General features: G+C 42.5%; 2 protein-coding genes across 3 annotated transcripts in view; both read right to left on the bottom strand.

The window, feature by feature from the left end:
* The window catches only part of DDX21 (DExD-box helicase 21), a gene marked incomplete at both ends in the record, with an annotated part of 29034 nt that extends 22164 nt beyond the window's left edge, over positions 1–6870 (bottom strand). For both annotated transcript variants that reach the window (XM_080694942.1, XM_080694943.1), the window contains 2 exons: positions 2900–3352; positions 6784–6870. In XM_080694942.1, the coding sequence (XP_080551068.1) occupies positions 2900–3352; positions 6784–6870 (540 nt within the window). The remainder of the gene's footprint in view (positions 1–2899; positions 3353–6783) is intronic.
* Positions 6871–15077: 8207 nt separating this feature from the next.
* Positions 15078–22273, bottom strand: part of DDX50 (DExD-box helicase 50) — a gene marked incomplete at its 5' end in the record, with an annotated part of 48192 nt that continues 40996 nt past the window's right edge. The window contains 3 exons of the mRNA XM_080693778.1: positions 15078–15389; positions 16857–16901; positions 19308–19442. Of these exons, the coding sequence (XP_080549904.1) occupies positions 15117–15389; positions 16857–16901; positions 19308–19442 (453 nt within the window). The 3' untranslated portion in view covers positions 15078–15116. The remainder of the gene's footprint in view (positions 15390–16856; positions 16902–19307; positions 19443–22273) is intronic.

Genomic DNA, 22273 nt, shown 5'->3' with positions numbered 1-22273 from the left:
TTCCATCCACAGACCCGCAAAAACAAAACAAAACAAACAAAAACCACAGCAGGGTGTGGTTACACATGCTTGTAATACCAGCATTTGGGAAGCTGAGGCAGGAGGATCGCAGGCAGATCACAGATAGCCTCAGCTATTTAGTGAGGTCTTCCATAACTTAGTGAGACCTGTTTCAAAATAAAAAATAAGCCGGGAGTGGTGGCGCACACACTTGTAATCCCAGTTCTTGGGAGGCTGAGACAGAAGGATCGCACAGGTTTGAAGCCAGCCTCAGCTACTTAGGCTTTCAGTAACTTAATAAGACCCTGTTTCCAAGTAAAATAGAAAATAGTTCTGGGAGTATAGCCCAAAGGTAGAAAGCCTCTGGGCTCCATCCCCAGAACCACAAAATAAATAAATAATAAATGAAAAAAAAGGAAAAAGAGAGTTGGGGTTGTAGCTCAGAGGTAGAATGCCCCTAGGTTTCATCCCCAGCCCCCCCACCAAAATCACAAAATATTGTAGGTAAATAAAAATCTTAAATGAAAACACATTAATCCATTAAACACTAAAAGAGATATGTAGCAAGCATACACTGCAACAGGGTGTGGGAACCCACACTTGTAATCCCAGCATTTGGGAGGCTAAGGCAAGAAGATCTTGTTTTGCAGTCTCAGCTACAGTGAGGTCCTCTGCAATTCAGTGAGACCCTGTTTCAAAATAAAGAATAAAAAATAGGGCTGGGGTGTAGCTCGAAGGTAGAACACGGGGGGGGGGGGATACTGCATACATACTAATGTTTGTTACTAGAAAGGGCAAATTCAGTTTCATCTAAGAACTATGTTCTATAACTATTTCAAACTAACAATGCTGTTAAACAGATTAGCTTTCTTCCATAGCAACATCATTCATACACATCCATAAACTACAACAAAAATAAAATACAGCTGAACATGGTGGCACATACCTGTAATCCCAATACTTGGGAGGCTGAGACAGAAGGATTGCAGGTTCAAGACTAGCCTCAGCAATTTAGCAAGACCCTAAGTTTCAACATAAAAACTAAAAAAAAAAAAAAAAAAAAAGTGAGTGTGTAGCCCAAATGTAGAATGCCTCTGGGTTCTATCCCAGGTACCCCCTGCAAAAAGTAACAAATATTAGCGGCATATTGGTTCTCTTTGTTTTATTCAATAAAAGAAATTCAGAAAGCGCTAAAGAAAAATATTCCTAAACATTTATATTATGCATTATGTAACCATTGAACACAGTATGTATGTGCTGCCTATGTGTGTGTACACATATGGGTGCATGCGTGTTGCTGGCAATTGAACTCAGGGACATTCTACCTCCAAACTACATCCTCAGCCCTTTTAATGCTTTTATTTTGAAATAGTCTTGAGGCTAACCTCAAACCTCAATCCTGTCTCAGCCTCTCAAGTACTGGGATTACAAGTATGTATGGTTTAAACACTCAGTATTTTTTTTTTAAACAGGTCTGTGGATTGATCCCAGGGGCATCCTACCTCAGAGCTACGCCCTCAGCCTTATTTTTTATTTTAAAATAGAGTCTCATTCAGTCCTGGAGTGCCTCACTAAGTAGCTGAGGTCAGCTACAAATCCATAATCCTTTCTCACCCTCCCAAGTACTGGGGATTACAAATATGCAACATCATGCCTGGCCAAACACTTCTTGTTTTATAATGACACCTATATAAAAGACACCTATATAAAAATGAAAAAGGTGCCAGTCATGGTGCATGCCTGTAATTCCAGTAGTTAGGAAGCTGAGAAAGGAGAACCACAAGTTCGAGATCAACCTCAATAATTTAGCATGACCCTGTTTCAAAATAAAAAAATATTAGCCAGGTGTGGTTGTACATGCACATAACCCCAGCATTTGGGAGGCTGAGACAGGAGAATCGCGGTTCACGGACAGCCTCAGCTACTTAGTGAGGCCCTTTGCAACTCAATGAGACCCAGTCTCAAAGTTAAGAATAAAAAATAAGGCTGAGAAGCCAGGCGTGGTGGCGCACGCTTGTAATCCCAGCATTTAGGAGGCTAAAACAGGAAGATCATAGTTCAAAGACATCCTCAGCTACTTAGTGAGGCCCTTTGTAACTCAGTGAGACCCTGTTTCAAAGTAAAGAATAAAAAATAGGACTAGGGGTGTAGCTTGGATGTAGAATGCCCCTGGGTCCCATCCCAAGTACCCCCCCCCAAAGGCGTAGCTGTAGCTGGACCTTGTGGTACACACTTGTAATCCCAGTACTTGGGGCTGAGACAGGAGCATATGGGTTTGTAGCCAGCCTCAGCTACTACTTAGGCACTTTGCAACTTGTTAAGACCGTTTCAAAATAAAGAATAAAAAATAGGAGCCGGGCTTTGTGCACCCTTGTAATCCCAGCATTTGGGAGGCTGAGACCAGAGGATCGCGGTTCACAGACAGCCTCAGCTACTTAATGAGACCCTTTACAACTTACTGAGACCCAGTTTCAAAATAAAAAATAGGGCTGGGGGTGCAGCTTGGAGGTAAAATGCCTGAGTTCCATCCCCAGTACCAGAGAGAAAGAGAGTGGGGGGGAGGGTAACATGATCACCTAAACCACTTCAGTGGTTCCACTGAATGAAAAAAGCACTTGGAAGTTTGGATCCAGTTACTTTATGTTTCCTACTGATTTCTGACTTGAAAATCAGCAGACTCTCCTTATGCTGAAAGAGATCTGCTTATTTGCAAGGGAGGCTGACACTTTAATTTTGCAGATGAAGTCTTACCCTACACAGCCTAACAAAATCTACAACAAGGTGCTAAAACATCAAACTTCTTTCCACTGTCAAAATATTATGAGTATATGTTGTCATGATATATTTATTTTTCTGAAACAATGAAACATTGTCCCTTACAAATACACTGTAACTTTACCTGCTCTATCTCGCTGTTACTTTCTTCACTGGTAGCTTCATTGGAGTTACAGTCGGGTTCAGAATGAGAGAACCCATTCTTTTGTTTGGAACCTTTAGCTCCAATATCTCCATTCACTTCCTTTTCTTTCTTCATCTTCTTGGGCCTAGGAGGACTTGCGTCTTCTTCAGAAGGCTCCTCACTTTTTACTGCTTTTTCAGTTTTGGGAGAGACAACTTTCTTTTCAAGGGGCTTTTTCTTCTTTGCACTTTGAACTTTAGAAGGAGCAACATCATCTTGAGAAGGCTCCCCTTGCTTTTTTGCCTTTTTGGATTTGGGAGAATTCATGTCAACTTCAGAAGGCTCTGACTTCTTTTTAACTTTTTTAGCTTTGGGGGAAATGGTTTCTTCATTTACTTCTGCTGATTCTTCATCTTCAGTCTTTTTAGATTTTGGCTTCTCTTTTCTAGCTTTCTAAAATATAAAAAAAATTAAAACACTGAAGAAAACTTCTATACATTTATATCACCCATCAATTCCATATTATTTCAAAAGCACTTGTAACTATGAAAGATAGAATTCAGGGGTATTTCACTTTTGTATTTTCACCTTGTCATAAGGTAAAAATCAAACAGTATGCTTTGGTGGGGGGTACAGGGCATTGAATTCAGGGACGTGTGTGTGTGTGTGTGTGTGTGTGTGTGTGTGTGTGTGTTACTGGTGACTGAACCCATGAGTAATCTACCTCTAAGCTATACTCCCAAGCCCTATTTTATTCTTTAGTTTGAAACATGGTCTCAATGAGTTGCAGAGGGAATCTTTAAATTTGCTGAGGCTGCCATGAACCTGTGATCCTCCCTTCTCAGCCTCCCAAGTACTGGGTTTACAAGCGTGTACCACCACATGTGCCTAACCCAGGGGAAATCTGAGCTGCATCCCCAAGTCCCCCCTTTTTTGTTATACTAAGGATGGAACCCAGGGGCATTCTACCTCTAAGCTACACTCTCAGCCCTAATTTTGTATTCTTTATTTTGAAAGAGGGTCTAAGTTGCAGTGTAACTTTTAAGTTCTTAGTTATATAGAGATAAATACATAGTTTTATCCACTTGGGGGGGAATCAAGTCACTTAGTAACTCTTACTTAGTAACTATTAGTAACTCTTAGTAACTATTCAATCCATATTAATCTAACTCTTGTAAAACCCAGTTTTTATTGTTTTTATTTATTTATTTATTTATTTATTTATTTATTTATTTATTTATTTATTTATTTTGCAGTACTGGGGGTGGAACCCAGATGCTTTCTACCTCCAGGCTATACTACCAGACCTATTTTCTATTTTATTTGGAAACAGGGTCTCACTAAGTTGCTGAGAGCCTAAGTAGCTGAGGCTGGCTTCAAACCTGTATGATCCTCCTGTCTCAGCCTCCCAAGCGCAGGGATTACAATGGTGCGCCACCACGTCGGGCTAAAACCCAGTCTTTTTGTTTCTGGGTTTTTTTTTTTTTTTTTTTTTTTTTGGTGGTACTGGGGTTCTTGGAAGCCCTTCTACCTCCGGGCTACACTCCCAGACCTATTTTTACATTTTTTTATATTTGGAAACAGGGTCTCCTAAGCCAGGGCACGCGGCTGGCTTCGAACCTGCACGATCCTCCTGTCTCTGCCTCCCAAGAGCGGGGATTACAAGCGTGTGCCACCACGCCCGGCTAAAACCCAGTTTTTATAACAGATATGAAGTGGGTCATGGGATGCTCTGACACTCTAAACTATAATAGAAAGTAATCAAGGGCGCGTAGTGGTGTATGCCTATAATCCCTGTACTTGGGAAGCTGAGATAGGAGGATCAGAGTTTGAGAACAGTTAGTGAGACCCTAAACAATTTAGTGACACGCTGGGAGTGTAGCTCAGAGGAAGACTATCCCTAGGATCAACTCCTAACATCACAAAAAAGTTAATTAAGTGTTGTCCAACTTTCTCTACAGAGAAGACTATATATATCCACAGATTTAATAGTTATAAGAGTTCTTTCTCACTGCTAAAATTCCTATAGTAAAAATGGGGAGTCATATTTGTACCTTGCCTATCTCACAAGAGCAAATGAATATAAAAAAAACCTTTCTGAAACAAAAAGCTACAAGCCAGGCATGGTGGCACACTTGTAATCCCAACATTTTGGAGGCTGAGACAGAAGGTTCGCAGCCAGCCTCAGCTCATTAGTAGGGCCCTTTGAAGTTCAGTGGGACCCTGTTTCAAATTAAAGAATAGAAAATTGGGCTGGGACATGTAGCTTGGGGGTAGACTACCCCTGAGTTCCAGCCACAGTACCACAAAAAAAAAAACCCTGCAAATTCAAACTATCATGATATGCATAAAAAACTACGCTCACTTAAATGCACAAGTTACAAATAAATGGAAAGGGTAAAACCTCAAAATGAAATCAGACAGATGATTATGGTTCTCACCCTAAAATTTTTAGTCCTCTCCAAGTTTTCATATTACTGAAAACAACTAACAATTAGGTAATATAGCCACCATAGAATCTCTCTGGTAGAGCCCCAGGCCAATTCCAGAACTACAAAGACCTAAAATCTGCCTCTCGGAAACTTCAGGTTCTGGCCTCTACACTCAAATCATGAATTAATCTCTAGACCACACTATCAACCTTCACCCTGGTTCGGTTAGCAGCCAGCTTCAGCTACTTAGGGAGGCCCTCTGCAACTTAGTGAAACCCTGTTTCAAAATAAAGAATAAAAAAAAATAGGGCAAGAGGTGTAGCTCAGGTCAAATGCACCTGGGTTCCACCCAAAAAAAAAAAAAAAAAAAAAAAAAGAAGAGGAAGAAGAAGCCGGGCGTGGTGGCACTTGTTAATCCCAGCATTCAGGAGACCTGAGGATCGAGGTTTGCTGACAGCCTCAGCTACTTAGTGAGGCTCTCTACAACTCAGTGAAATCCTGTCTCCAAATAAATAAAAAATAGCTTGGAGATAGAATGCCCCTGGGTTCCATCCCCAGTACCTCAAAAAAAAAAAGAATAAAAAGAGGGCTGGGGGTATAGAACGCCGGGATCCATATCTAGGACCGCAAATAAGTTGAGAGAGAGCTGCCCATCAACAAGACTCAAAAAAGGAAACCCCACAGTGTATACAACACAAGTTCAGGAACAATTTTTATTCTCACAGACTTTATCTCAGAACAGTCTCAGCCATAATTCAAATCACTAAGCAATATCCACATATCAGACAGCTACCTAGATAACTTAAGACTACCGCACACTGCTAGACTGTGAAAGAAATACGGTGTTCAGTCGCAGAAAACGTAGTTACATTTGCACACGAGACACGGCCAATAAATACTGAGTACTGAATTACCTCATTTTCTATGGACTGCCTTCTGAAAAAAAAAAAAAACATACTTCCCTTACTAAGAACAAGAAACTTTTTTTAAAGGAGGGAAAAGAAAAAAAATGTCCACGTCCAACTGCAGGCGCCGTCCACGTGCGCATTGGGGTTTAAGACCTTCGTCTCATCTAGGACTTCAGTTCCCACTTTGATGCTCACGCCTGGCGTTAAGTTTGAGCACGTGGGGCCCGACTGCGGCCGTCTAACTTCGCGCACCTGCCGCGGGCCGGATCGGCCGCGCCCACGTGGGGCGCCTGCCCTCTCTGGCGCGCAGCGGGCCTCTCTCTGCCAGGGCCAGGGCTCACGGAAGCGGGGCGCTGGAGAGGTCGGGGCGACAGAGCGGGCTCGGATCGGAGGACCAGGCGTCCAGGGGCCGAGAGAGCGCCGGCCGCGGGCCCCACGCCGGCTGCTTGGACCTGCGGTCCTTCCCGGGCCACGCGCCCGCAGCCCGCTCCGCACCCGGCCGCGGGGCCCAGCTCCCTCGGCGCCCCTGGTCCCTCGGTATCACCTTCGCGCTTTGCTTTCGCAGCGTCTCCATCTTCTCCAAGAGCGTGTCGGACTCCAAGCTGGCGTTGCTACGGAGTTTTCCCGGCATAATTCAGCACAAGCAGCTGAGGTCTACCGGTCTCTTCAACCGCGTGCAGAGGAAAAGGAAGTACCACCCTTGGGCCCACCCAGCTTCCGTCACTTCCGGCACCAAGGCACTTCCGGCGGAAGCACAACGTACCCGGAAGGCAGTGGGCCACCTGGTAGTTTTAGAGGGCTGGCCGCCGGGACCAACCGAGTGAGACGAGAAAGTACCCACAGAGGAAGCAGAACCGGAGGGACCCACAAAAATTACTTCTGTATTCTCATTCCAACACTGGTAGATACTCGCTAGCGCTGCTTGGTAAATGAACACTTGGAATTGGTGTGAGTGGCTCCTCTTCAGCGCTTTCTGCTCGAGTTTCCAAAGTCCTTCCACGTTCAAAATCCTGGAATGTGTTATTGTTATGGTTTTGTCAGCGCCGTTGGCTCTCTTCCTCGGTTAAAATAGATATGTTGAGTAAGGAAATTTAGCTAATAGCTCGGCTGTGGGTTAAGCAACTTTTTTTTTTTTTTTTCGGTACTGGGATAGAACACAGGGGCATTCTACCACTAAGCTACACCCTCAGCCCTATATATATATATTTTTTTTTCTTTATTTTGAAACAGGGCCTCACTGAGTTGCAAAAGGCCTCACTAAGAAGCGGAGGCTGGCCGCGAACCACCATCCTCCTGTCTCAGCCTCCCAAATGCTGGGATTACACGCGTGTGTCACCATGCCCGACTGCACATCTTTATTATAAAGTAAGAGATAAACCAGGGGTGGTAGTGAACGCTTGTAATTCCAGTTCTTTCGTTCTTTCATTCATTTTGCGGGTCTGGGTATGGAACCCAGGAGCATTTTACCTCCGAGCTACACCCCCTGCACTATTTTTTATTCTTCATTTTGAAATAGGGTCTCACAAAATTGTGGAGGGCCTCACTAAGTAGCTGAGGCTGTCCATGAACTGCAATCCTCCTGCCTCAGCCTCCCAAATGCTGGGATTACAAGCGTGCACCACCATGCCCAGCTTGGTATAGCTTTCAAAGTCAGCCCTTGTTACTATTTATTCTGTGATTATATACACTTTACTTAAACTAAATGTTTCTCATGCATGATGAAAAATGGGAAAACAAAACGACTTCTTAGTTGGGCACTTTGGGCCACACCTATAATCCCAGCTACTCTGGAGGCTGAGACAGAAAATCACACATTCAAGGCTGCTTTAGGCAATTGAGCAAGACCTTGTCTTAAAGGGGGGCTGGAGATGTAGCTCACTGGTAGAGTACTCCTGGGTTCAACTCCAAGTATTGTAAAATACAAAAACAAAGACACTTCAAGGCTTGACAAAGTTAAATATTGAAAAGGGTTTAGCAGTGCCTGGCACACAAAGTACAATAGATAAGGACTATTAAGCCATGGGCAATGGCATATACCCGTAATCCCAGTACTTGGTAACTGAGACAGGAAAATTACAAATTTGAGGCCAGTACACTGTAATTTAGCAGGATTCTGTTTCAAAATAAAAAGGAGCCGGGTGTGGTGGCGCACGCTTGTAATACCACATTTGGGAGGCTGAGACCTGGAGGATCATGGTTCATGGACAGCCTCAGCTACTTAGTGAGGCCCTCTGCAACTCAGTGAGACCCGGTTTCAAAATAAAGAATAAAAAATAGGGCAGGGGGTGTAGCTCAGAGGTCAAATGCCCCTGGGTTCCATCCCCAGACCCTCAAAAAAATAAAATAAAAATATAAAAAGGGCTGGTAGTGTAGCTCAGCCCCTGGGTTCAATCCCCAGTACCAAAAGACAAAAACAAACCCTACCTGACCAGTATATCACAATTATTTTTAAACATAGTTCAAAATATTGCTTTTTAAGCTGGTCATTGTGGCACACGCTTGTAATCACAGCATTTGAGAGGCTGAAACTGGAGGATTGTAGTTCTCGGACAGCCTCAGCTACTTAGTGAGGCCCTTTGCAACTTAGTGAGACCCTGTTTCAAAATAAAGAATAAAAAAAAGAAAAATGGGCAAGTTGGTCCCCAGAAAATAGTTGTCAAAGCTTATAAAGTATATGCAAGCCAATTTGTAACATATACACATAGGCACAAGCCCAAAATCTCAAGAGGTAACAAACAAAAGACTTTTTTTTTTTTTTTTTTGATGGTACTGAAGGTGGAACCCAAAGGCTTTCTACCTCCGGGCTATACTCCCAGACCTATTTTTATATTTTATTTGGAAACAGGGTCTCACTAAGTTGCTGAGAGCCTCACTAAGTAGCTGAGGCTGGCTTTGAACCTGTGTGATCCTCCTGTCTCAGCCTCCCAAGTGTGAGGATTACAAGCGTGTGCCACCACGCCTGGCCAAAAGGCCCTTTTTGACTCAAAAGTAGCCAAATTATTATATCAAGGCTAGACAGTAGAATAAAATTCAGTTAACAAATAGAACAATTAGTCGGGCGTGGTGGCACATGCTTGTAATCCCAGCATTAGGGAGGCTAAAACTGAAGGATCACAGTTCGCAGACAGCCTCAGCTACTTAGTGAGGCCCTCCGCAACTTAGTGAGACCCTGTTGCAAAATAAAGAATAAAAATAGAGCCGGGCGTGGTGGCGCACACTTGTAATCCCCACACTTGGGAGGCTGAGACAGGAGGATTGTGCAGGTTCGAAACCAGCCTTAACTGGCTTAAGAGACCCTATTTCCAAATAAAATATAAAATAGGTCTGGGAGTATAGCCCGGAGGTAGAAGGCCCCTGGGTTCCATCCCCAGTACCACCAAAAATAAATAAATTAAAATAAATAAAATAAAAATAGTGCAGTGGGTGTGGCTTGGAGGTCAAATACCCCTGGGTTTCATCCCCTGCAAAAAAGGGGAAGAATTAAGTTCTTGAATATTTTCCTTGAATATTTCCTCAATTCTGCCAAACCAGTTTTAAGTGATGTGCTGTTTTCATAAAATTTGTGAGCCGCACGTGGTGGCTCACGCTTGTAATTCCAGCATTCGGGAGGCTGACAGGAGGAACGCGGTTCGCGGACAGCTTCAGCTACTTAGTGAGGCCCTTCGCAACTTACTGAGACCTGTTTCAAATTAAAAGAAAAAATAGGGCAGGGGGTGTAGCTCAGAGGTTGAATGCCCCTGGGTTCCATCCCCAGTCTGGGGAAAAAAAAAAATACACAAAACAAAAACAATGTGAGAGAACGTTGTCAGTCATACCTAAATGTGAATTCATTATTCCATATTTTAATGCTGAGTAGAACAAAACAAATTGTATTTCATTTACAAATTCAAAAACTGAAGCTCAGAGTAACTGATCCAAATTCAAATAGCTGTTAAAAACTGGAAGCCAAAAGATGAAGTCTATAAAGATGCTGGGTTCTTTTATTTCAGGATTGGGGATGGAACCCAGGGGCATTCTACCTCCGAGCTACTCCCCCAGTCTTTTTTTTTTTTGTTGGTACTGGAATGGAACCCAGGGACTTTCTGCCTCTGGGCTACACTCCGAGATATATATATATATATATATATATATATATATATATATATATATATATATATATATATATATAAAATTTTTTTAAATTGAAATAGGGTCTAAGTTGCTGAGAGCCTAAGTAGCTGAGGCTGGCTTTGAACCTGTATAATCCTCCTGTCTCAGCCTCCCAAATTCTGAGATTACAAGCATGTGCCACCACGCCCAGCTTCCCAGTCCTACTTTTTTATTCTTTATTTTTTGAAACAGAGTCTCACTGAGTTGCAAAGGACCTAAGTAGTAGCTGAGGCTGTCTGCGAACCGCGATCCTCCTGTCTCAACCTTCCAAATGCTGGAATTACAAGCATGCGCCACCACACCTGGCCGAGATGCTGAGTTCTAAAAGGAAGGAGCAGAACAAAGCTCAGTGGCCAAGTGTGGCATTAAGTTGAATTGTGTGTGTGTGTGTGTGTGTGTGTGTGTGTGTGTGTGTGTGTGTAGCTGGGGATTGAACTCAGGGGCCTTTTACCTGAGCTATACCCCCAATCCAATTTTTTAATCTTTATTTTGAAACGGCATCTCACTAAATTGTGGAGTACCTCACTCAGCAGCTAAGGCTGGCTGCCAAACTGCCATCCTCCTTTCTCAGCCTCCCAAGTACTGGAATTACAAGCATCATCATCACATTATGCTTGAAGCTGAGAGTTTGATGCTACATTTTCCTTGCCCACTCTCTTAAAAAAGGTATGGGAAGCTATTAATCTTATTAAGACACCTGCTTAAAGGGAGGATGACTTTTAGCAGGTGGAGCCTTTAAACCCACCACTTTGAGCTGGGCGTGGTGGTGCAGTCTTGTAATCCCCGCGCTTGGGAGGAGGAGACAGGAGGATCGCGCAGGTTCGAAGCCAGCCTTGCTGGCTTAAGAGACCCTGTTTCCAAATTTAAAAAAAAATACAAAATAGGTCTGGGAGTGTAGCCTGGAGGTAGAAGGGTTTCCAGGAACCCCAGTACAACCAAAAAAAAAAAAAAAAAAAAATCCACCACTTTGCCCAGATAGTGACCTACTCTTGGGAGGCTAAAACAAGAGGATTGCATGTTTACAACCAGCCTCAGCAACATGAGGCCACTGCAACTTAAGAGACCTTGTTTCAAAATAAACAATACAATAGGACTGGGGGTGTACCTCATAGGTAAAAAGGCCCTAGCATCAATCCCCAATACTGCAAAAACAGAACAAAACAAAAGAATCAAAATCATACCTGATCATACCTGGGAATATGGGGGGAATTGACGCACAATTGTAATCCCAGCATTTGGGAGGCAATCAGGAGGAATGAGATTCATGGCCAGCCTCAACTACTTAGTGAGGCCCTTTGCAACTCAGTGAAACTCTGTTTTAAAATAAAGAATAAAAAATAGGGCTGGGGATGTATTCGGAGGTGGACTGTCCCTGGGTTCCACCCTCAGTACCACAAAAAACTATATATACATATACATATACATATATATATAGTTTTTTATATATCTATGTATATATATACACAATACACACACACACACACACACACACATATGCATTGCATGCCTGGGAGTATAGCAGCTCAAAAATAGAATGCCCCTGGGTTCAATCCCCAGTACCGCAATAAATAAATAAATAGCTTTACCCATACCTCTCCCATTTCTAGACTGAATGTCCTTATGCAGAGTTCAGGTATTATTGCACATAATCATTGCCATGGACCTAGATTTCTGTGTCCATCTATCACAAGATTCTTAGCTCTGAGGGCAGAGACTAGGTACTCCATATTCACCCAAAACAAACTACCTGGGACACTGTAAGCCTCCAACATAATCTGACTGTGCTAGTACTCCTACAGCTTAGAAGGAATTTATGTATAAATTTAGAGCTCACAGCCAGGCATCGTGGTGCATACTTGTAATCCCAGTACTTGGAGGGTGAGACAAGAGAACTGCAGTTTGGAGGACAGCCTCAGCATAGAGAGATTCCTAGCAAGACCCTGTTTCAAAATAAAATAACATAAAATAGGGCTGAGGGTGTAGCTCAAAAATAGAATGCTCCTGGGATCAATCCCCATTGCCACATACACACTAAAAGATATATTAAGAGCTCACAATTACATAAATGCAGTACCAAGATTCTCTCCATAGTCATGGCTGTCTGGAACTGTTTTACCTAATCAAAAATTTCTCCCTGGCTGGGTATGGGGCACATACTTGTAATCCCAGCATTTGTGAGGCTGAGACAGGAGGATCATGGTTTGTGGACAGCCTCAGCTACTACTTAGGCCCTTTGCAACTCAGTGAGACACTGTTTCAAAATAATAAAAATACAAAAAATAGGGTTGAGGGTGTAGCCTGGAGGTACAATGCCCCTGGATCCCATCACCAGTACCAAAAAAAAAAAAAAAAAAAAAAGCCCCTTCCTCAACCCAGCACTGAAAATCTTCCCCTTCTTGGTAATTACAGTCTGGCTATTCCAGAACAATATGCCCCTGCAGCTTTCTCAACACAGGCATTGCTCATCCCCCACATTCCACATGCCCTGGATTGTGCCGGTGTTCCCCTCTATTTCTGGAGCCCAGGTCCAAAGCTCTACTCCTTCACTTCATGTAAAAGCCCTGGGCCTTTGGAGGATGTATGGTAACTTTTATCCCACACCCCTCCTCATTCAGGTAATTTGCCAGCTTGACTTCACTGATAATTTGGAATCTGGTTTAGTCTTTATCCCAGGAACCTTGTCTGTGAAAAATATCTATGTAATACCTAGCTTTGTAGTTCCTCAACCACTCAAGTCTGATGACCTTTGCCCCCAACAAGCATCTACCACATCCTGCACTTTTCTTCTCATTGCATGGTGGGTGGGTGGGTCAACCCCAGGGCCTCAAGTATACTAGGCAAGCACTCTTCCACTGAGCTACATCCCCGCCCCTTCCATTCATGAAATGTCAAATTAAGACAGCCCTACTGATTCTGGGCAGGGTGGCACATGCTTGTAATCCCAGCATTTGGGAGGCTGATAGGATCAGGGTAAGTGGACAGCCTTAGCTACTTAGGCCCTCTGCAACTTAGTGAGACCCTGTTTCAAAATAAAAAATAGGGCTGGGGGTATAGCTGGAAGGTAGAATGCCCCTGGGTTCCATCCCCAGGACCACACACACACACACACACACACACACACACACACACACACACACACACACACAAAATAGCCTTATTGGACCTTCAGTTCCCTGCCCCATCTCTATCTCCAAGCCCTACATAGTCCAGACTCCATGGGCTGGACTTAAAAAAAAAAAAAGAATTACTTTGCCAAAATCCTCAACACATGTACCTTGTCATATTTTCATCTCTCAGAACAGAGTAAAATCCCAGTTCTGGGTCAGTTAACTATCTCCCATCTCCATTCCTACAACAGAATACTAAGTGTTGCTACAGACTATTCAGTCACTAATTGTAGCCACTACAAATTGTTTTTCTTTACTCAACACCTGCAAACAACCTGCAGGATGCTTTCTCCTAACAAAATGTTGAGATATGTTTCTCTCATCTAAGGCCAAAATATCTAGTTTTGTGCTTGATCCTATCTGGCAGGTCTTTTTAGGGATCTTCCTCCAATATATATTCCTACTTCTGAATCTTCACAGTACCTTCTAGCTTCTTCCCATTAGTACTTCAACAAGTTCAATGTTTACCATCACCACCCCCAAAAAACAAGACCCTCAAACAGAACAATCCCACATCCTTTATTCTACCTCCAGCTATAGTTTATTCTTCCATATGCACAACCAAATTTCTTTCTTTTTTCTTTCTTTTCTTTTTGGTGGTACTGGGGTTCCTGGAAACCCTTCTACCTCTGGGCTACACGCCCAGATCTATTTTATAGTTTTTTATTTGGAAACAAGGTCTCTTAAGCCAGCTTCAATCTTGCGCGATCCTGTCTCCACCTCCCAAGTGCAGGGATTACAAGCGTTTACCACCACGCCCGGCTCACAACCAAATTTCTGAGTGTGTATAATTGTTCTTATTTTATCTCCCATTTCCTTCAGAACCCACTGCAAAATGGTTTCTATTCTCAGTATTTTATTAATACGTGTCACATTTCCTTTTTGCCAAACCTGGTGGCCTTACAGGCTTCTATCTTGATTTTTTTTTTTCTTTCTTTTTTTAGGGTACTGGGAATGTAACCCAGGGGCAGTCTACCGCAGAGCTATATCCCCAGCCCTATTTTTTATTCTTTATTTTGAAATAGGGCCTCACTGAGTTGCAAAGGCCATAAGTACTGAGGCTGTCCTTGAACCTCGATCCTCCAGTCTCAGCCTCCCAAATGCTGGGATTACAAGCATGTGCCACCACGCCTGACTTACCCAGCCCTATTTCTTATTCCTTATTTTGAAATAGGGTCTTACTAAGTTGTAAAGAGCCTCACTAAGTAGCTGAGGCTGGCCACGAACCTGCAACCCTCCTGTCTTAGACTCCCAAGTACTGGGATTACAAGCGTACACCATGATGCTCGGCTCATAAAAGAAATTTTAAAAGATTAGACGGAGAAAATTCTTCACATACAGTGAAAAGAGACAATAAAAGGAGTTTTTTATTCAAAGGTATAACTGGATAAGTAGATTTGTTTACAACCATTCCTGTGAAATACTTTTTAAAAAAATACGACCAACTTCTTTGCAAATAGCAGACACATACTTCAACTATGATGACCTAATTTTTGGTGTGTAATGTACATGATTAGGCAGAAATAGGCAAGCTCACACTGGTAGATTAACTATCAAATACTCAGTCAAAACTCCGTTTGTGGCCCCCACTTCTTGAACGGTTCCTGTTCCCACCTCGTCTTCTACCATCTTGTCGACTTCCTGACCGACTCCCCTGTCGACTCTGTCTACCTGACCGGCCACCAGAACGACCTGAACGTCCTGACCGGCCAGACCTGCCACCTGACCAGCCACTCCTCTGTCTGGAATTGGATGTGTTTCCATCATAATATTCTTCAATTTCAGGTAGTTTGGCTGTCACCGAAAGTATCCAGTCTGAATCATGCCACTCTGCCTGTTAAAGGAATTTACAAGGTTAATATAAATGCAAAATAGAAACCATAAACAAGAAAAATAAAGAAGAGGCCTTTTAGATCCTTTATTAATTAAGTCATCTATCACTTAAATTCAAAGTGTTGGAAACAAAACTGAAAACCAGAAAATAAGCAAAACAAAAACATGTGCAAGGTTTATTCACTAACATTATTTATTTTTTGTGGTACTGGGGATCGAACCCAGGGGAATTCTACCTCGAAGCTATATCCCCAGTCCTATTTTTTTTTTCCTTATTTTGAAACAAGATCTCACTAAGTTGCTAAGGGCCTCAATAAATTTCTGAGGATGGCTTAGAACCTGTCATCCTTCTGCCTCAGCCTCCCAAGCATGAGCTACCATGCATAGCTTATTCCTAAATTTTAGTTCCAGGAGAATCTCACTGAGACAAATGATGTCAAGACTTATTCTCATACTGGGGATTGAACCCAGGGACATTCTACCTCCCAGCTACACTTTTTTTTTTTTTTTTTTTTTAAACCAGGTCTAAAGTCGGGTGTGGTGGCACACACCTGTAACCCTAGCATTTGGGAGGCTGAGACTGGAGGATCAGATCCGGGTTCGCAGACAGACTCAGCTACGTAGTGAGGCCATTTGCAATTCTGTAAGACCCTGTTTCAAAATAAAGGAAAACAAAATAGAGCTGGGGGTATATAGCTGAAGAGGTAGAATACCCTTGGGTTCCACTCCCACTACCAAAAAAAAAAAAATGTAGGAAAGTGGATAGACATAGAAATGAAAGAGCCGGGTATGGTGGCGCATGCGTGTAATCCCAGCCTTTGGGGAGCTGAGACAGGAGGATTGCAGTTCGTTGACACCCTCAGCTACTTAGTGAGGTCCTTCACAACTCAGTGAGACCCTGTTTCTTTTTTTTTTTTTGGAGGGGTCGTACTGGGGTTCCTGGAAACCCTTCTACATCCGGGCTACACTCCCAGACCTATTTTTTATACTTTTTTTTAATCTGGAAACAGGGTCTCTTAAGCCAGCACAGCTGGCTTAGAACCTGCACGATCCTCCTGTCTCCGCCTCCCAAGCACAGGGATTACAAGCGTGCGCCACCACACCCTGCCCCCTGTTTCTTAATAAAGAATAAAAATAGAGCTGGGAGTATATCTCAGAGGTAGAATGTCCCTGGGTTCAATCCCTAGTACCACAAAAAAAAAAAAAAAAAAAAAAAAAGAAATAGAAATGAAACAAAACTGTCTATGGGTTGATAACTACTGAAGTATGGGGATTGGGGATTCACTACACAGCTCAACGATTTTTTATGTTTTAAATTATTGTGACAAAAAAAATTTAATTATGAGACCAGATTTTATAAGGAATTCTTAATTGATATAGAAACAATGATATTATGACAATATTTTTGAAAACAATCTTTTAGAGAAACATACTCAACTATTTAACAAAGAAAAAAATTTTTAAATACCTGTAATCTTTCAGATTCAGTTGTGGGAACATCAAAGCAAACACCCTAAAAGCAAAATAAAGACATTTTTATTTAGGTATGTTAGTTACCTTTTACTAACACACTAATACTTGCTGATAATCCTTGCTAAAACAGAAAAAAAAAAAAGTATCATATTCTAGAGCATCTGTTTAATGTATTTTTTTTTTTTTTTGGTACCAAAGATTGAACCCAGAAGCATTCTATCTCCAAGCTACATCCCCAACCCTAATTTTTATTCTTTATTTTTGAAACAGGGTCGGACTTGCAAAGGGCCTCGCTAAGTAGCTGAGGCTGCCCACAAACCTTAATCCTCCTGTCTCAACATGTCTGTAACCTCAGTACTAAGGCTGAGACAGAATGATTGCAGGTTCAAGGGCAGCATTATCAAGTAGTGAGATTTTCATTAACCTAGCAAGATCCTGTTTCAAAATTAAAAAGAGCTGGGAGCAGTGGTGCATGCTTGCAAAACCAGCATTTTGGAAATTAAGATAGGAGGATAGAGGTTCGAGGACAGCCTCTGCTATTTAATGAGGCCCTCTACAACTCAGTGAAACCCTGTTTGAAAATAAAGAATAAAAAAAAAGGGCTGGGTAGTATAGCTCTGAGGCAGAATGCCCCTAGGTTCCATCTCTAGTACCACAAAAAACAATAATAATAAATAATAAGTGGCTAGGCATGGTGGCGCACACTTGCAATCCCAGCGCTTGGGAGGCTGAGACAGGAGGATCACTAAGGTTTGAAGCCAGCCTCAGCTACTTAGTGAGGCCCTGTTTCCAAATAAAGTATAAAATAGGTCCTGGAGTATAGCCCAAAGGTACAAAAGCCCATGGGTTCCACCTCCAGTACCCAAATAAATAAATAATAAAATAAAAAATAAACGAGTTGTGGGTTCAGCTGAGAGGAAAAATGCCCACTGAGTTCAATCCTTATTCTCACACACACACACACACACACACACACACACACACGGCTGGGGGTGTAGCTTGGAGATAGAATGATCCTAGGTTCCATCCCTAGTCTCACACACACAAAAACACTGAGTGAAGAGCTAGAGGTACAGCTCAGTGGCAGAGTCCCTGCCTAGCATATGAAAGGCCCTGCATTCGATCCCCAGCACTGTAAAAATAAACAAAGTAAAGCAAATTTAGCCGAGTGTGGTGGTGCACACTTGTAATCCCAGCACTAGGGAGGCTGAGACAGGAGGACCACACAGGTTCAAAGCCAGCCTCAGCTACTTAGTGAGGCTCTCAGCAACTTAGACCCTGTTTCCAAATAAAATAAAAATATGTCTAGGAGTATAGCCCGGAGGTAGAAAAAAGCCCCTGGGTTCCATCCCCATACCACACACATACACAAAAAGTAAATTTAATGCCAGAAAGTTTCTCTCTTAAAAAGCTGCTATATGTATCATATAATGAGATTGATGTAACCCAAATATGTTTCACCCCCAGTACCACGAAAATAAATAAATAATAAAAAATAAACATAAGCTGGGCGTGGTTCTGCACGCTTGTAATCCCAGCATTTGTGAGGTGAAGACCCGAGGATCACGGTTTGCAGGGGAAGGGGGGGCTCAGCTACTTTGTGAGGGAATTCGCAACTCAGTGAAACCCTGTTTCAAAAAGAATAAAAGACTAAAAAATAAAGGCTCTAGGTGTAGCTTTCCAAGGTAGAATGCCCCTCAGTTCCATCCCCAATACTGCCAAAAAAAAAACAAAAAACAAAACAAAAACATAAGACAGGAGTAGCGGCTCACACTTGTAATCCCACCATTCAGGAGGCTGAGACCAGAGGATCACAGTTCATGGACAGCCTCAATTACTTAATAAGGCCCTGTATCAAAATAAAGAAAAGAAAAAAATAGGACAGGTGCATAGCTTGGAAATCAAATGCCCCTGAGTTCCATCTCCAGACCCATAAAAAAAGTAAATAAATAAAAACAAACATAAACCAGGCATGGTGGCACACGCTTGTAATCCCAGCCTTCGGGAGGCTGAAACAGGAGGATCACAGTTTGGGGACAGCCTCAGCTACTTAGTGAGGTCCTTTGCAACTCAGGAGACCCTGTTTCAAAATAAAGAATAAAAAATAGGGCTGGGGGTGTAGCTCAAAAATAGAATGCCCCCGGGTTCCATCCCCCAGTACTGCAAAAATAAAAAATAAATAAATAAACATAAATGCAAAAACACATGGTATATGTGCCAAGGCAAAAGCTTAAATAACTTGGGATAATCAAACCAGAATAACTTTTAGCTCTTGAGGAATGAATAATTCATATAATTCCCTCAATTTCTAACTGGAAACAAACCAATACGGGAGTGGGTAGATGACATTCCCTTAGGCGTAAAAAAAGAAGGAACAAAATTTGGTAGTCTTTATTAACATTTCTGGTAGTTGATAATACCTTTTGAATTATTCAGAAAAGCTTACCATATTTCCTTTTAGGAGGCACATTCTGGTAATTTGGGACACAGCATTACTACTCAGCTTTCTGTTAAGTTCTTTCCAAGCACAGTTGACATCTTCTATTTCTTCTGGGCTTTCCAGAGTCATGGTCACAAACCCCTTAAGGAATAAAATTCACATTATGCTTGGGAAAAAAGAATCAGCTACATGAAGTTGAAGTGATAACTTTATAGTCCTCATAGCTTCACTGTGCATCTTTTATGAGCCAACAGTATAACATGGCTACTTAAAAATAACTTTTTTGAAACTATACTAGAAGACTAATGTTTATAGATCATTGAAAGTACCATTCTTCAGTGCACTGCCACCATAAGGTATATATTTAATTTTTTTTTTTTTTTTTTTTTTTTGCGGTACTGGGTATGGAACCCAGGGGCATTTTACCTCCAAGCTACACCTCCAACCCTATTTTTTTATTCTTTATTTTTCAAACAGGGTCTTACTGAATTGCAGTGGGTCTCACAAAGTAGCTGAGGCTCTCCGCAAACTGTGATCCTCCTGTCTCAGCCTCCCAAATGCTGGGATTACAAACATGTGCCACCACGCCCGGTGGGAATATATTTAATTCTAACCATCATGCTTTAAGAGATAATTAAACAAATCAGAGCATCAGAAAAAGATAACAGAAATAGTGAAGACTTAGCCAGGAATGATGGTGCATGTCAGTAATGCTAGTACTTGGGAGGCTGAGACAGGAAGATTCCAGATTCAAAGAAAGCCTCAGCAAGTAGTAAAACTCTCTGCAACCTAGCAAAACTCTGTTTCAAACCAAAAATAAGCCAGGCATGGTGGCACTTGTAATCCCACTATTTGAGAGGCTGAGACAGGAAAATCAAAGGTTCTCTGCCAGGCTCAGCAACCTTGTGAGGCCCTCCACAACTTCCTGAGAACCTGTTTCCAAATAAAAAAGAGCCTGCTGAGGGGTTAGGCCGGTGCCGGGGTCTCAGAGGCTGGGATCGAAGCCTGCCGAGGGGTTAGACTAGTGCCGGGGCCAGCGGCCAGCATTGGAGCCTTCCGTGAAGCAAGGCCACTACTGAGGCCTCTGAGGCCTGGAATGGAGCCTGCCGAGGGGTTAGGCCGATGCCGGGGCCATAGGCTAGCATCGGAGCCTGCCATGAGGAAGGCCGGTGCTGGGGCCTCTGAGGCCGGGATCGGAGCCAGCTGAGAGGTTAGGCCAGTGTCAGGGCCAGCGAGACCAGAATTGGGGCCTCCCATGAGGCAAGGCCGCTGCTTGAGCCAGCAAGTTCTGGATCAGTCCACCGGGTAGCCAGCCCACTACTGGGGCCGTCAAGAGTGGGATCGGTATTTTCAACACGGCATGTACAGAGAAATATCGCAGAAAATTAAAACCAAATGCTTCCCATAGTCAGCAATAACTTAGGAGGAAAGGGGCAACAGGAAGTGGTCGAGCTATAGAAAGGGCCCTATAGTGAAGCAATTAAGGTGACCAATCAGAGGGTATGGAATAGGGGAGGATGGAGCCTCTTTAAAAAGCAGGAGGTACATAAACATATGTATCAAAGTTAATCACCAAACAAGCATGGGATCAAGGGAGGGGGAGGGAATGGGATGGGGACTGGATGAGGGCTAATTGGATGATGTGTGCTTGTATATCCTCTCAAGTCTTGTATTCCAACGATGTATGATTACAATGCACCAATAAAAATAAATTTAAAAAAATAAAGTTAAAAAAAATAGCGCTGGGGTTATAGCTCAGAGGTAGAATCCTAGGTCCAATCTGTAGTTAAACACACACACACACACACACACACACACACACACACACACACACACAATAATAAGGATAATGAAGGTCTAGGGAAGAGAGTAAAGGGAGAAGTAAGCTATTTTTGAGTGGTCCAGGATGACAAGGAAAGACTTCAGATACAGTAATGTCTGAACAGAGAGCAGAATGAAGTAAAGGAGGAAACCATACGGTTATTAGAGGGGAAGAACATTCAAGACCATGAAAACTAAGTACAAAGACATTGTGAAGGAACAGGCTAATGTACTGAGGAAAAGCAAGTCAGTTAATGTTGCTGAAACAAGCAACAAGAGAGTGGTAAGAGATGAAGTCACAAACGTAGCAAGAGGAATATCCTGTAGGACACTCACTGCAGGATGTTCATGAGAAAGACTTTAGCTATTTGGTTTATAAATTAAAAAATTTATCTATAAAAAATTTTTCAAAACATCTTGCTCTGCTGGACGTGGTGGCGCACGCTTTAATCCTTGCACTGGGGAGGCTGAGAAAGGAGGATCGCACAGGTTCGAAGTCAGCCTCAGCTACTTAGTGAGACCCTGTTTCCAAATAAAGTATAAAATAGGTCTGGGAGTATAGCCCAGAGGTAGAAGGCCCCTGGGTTCCATCCCCAGCACCACAAAAAAAAAAAAGAAAGAAAAAAGTAAGAAAAAACATCTTGTTTCTAAGATACTTAATCAAAGATTGAACGACCTATTTGCCAAAGAAGAATTATTTTAGTGGATAAGAGCTGGGACTAAATAACCTCTCAGATTTTTTTTTTCTGTGTGTAGTACTGGAAATTGAACCTAGAGATGGTCTACCTCTGAGCTACACCCTCACCCCTATTTTTTATTCTCTCAATTTTTTTTTTTTATTTTTTTTTTGCGGTACTAAGCATGGAATCTAGGAACATTCTACCTCCAAGTTACAATCCAGCCCTATTTATTATTCTTTTATTTTGAAACAGGGTCTCAGTGAGTTGCAAAGGGCCTCACTAAGTAGATGAGACTGGATGCAAACCGTGATCCTCCTGTCTTAGTCTCCCAAATGATAGGATTACAAGTGTGAGCCACCATACTTGGCTTCTTTCTCTCTCTTTCTCTCTTTCCTTTCCCTTTTTTTCTTTCTATTTTTTGCGATTCTAGAGATGGAGGCCGGGGTATCCTACCTCTGAGCTACACCTCCA

This window comes from Muscardinus avellanarius (genome assembly GCF_963383645.1).
Source record: "Muscardinus avellanarius genome assembly, chromosome: 4".
Lineage (NCBI taxonomy): Eukaryota > Metazoa > Chordata > Mammalia > Rodentia > Gliridae > Muscardinus > Muscardinus avellanarius.
The sequence above is the reverse complement of the archived record's forward strand: the minus strand, read 5'-3'. Positions and strand labels throughout refer to the sequence as shown.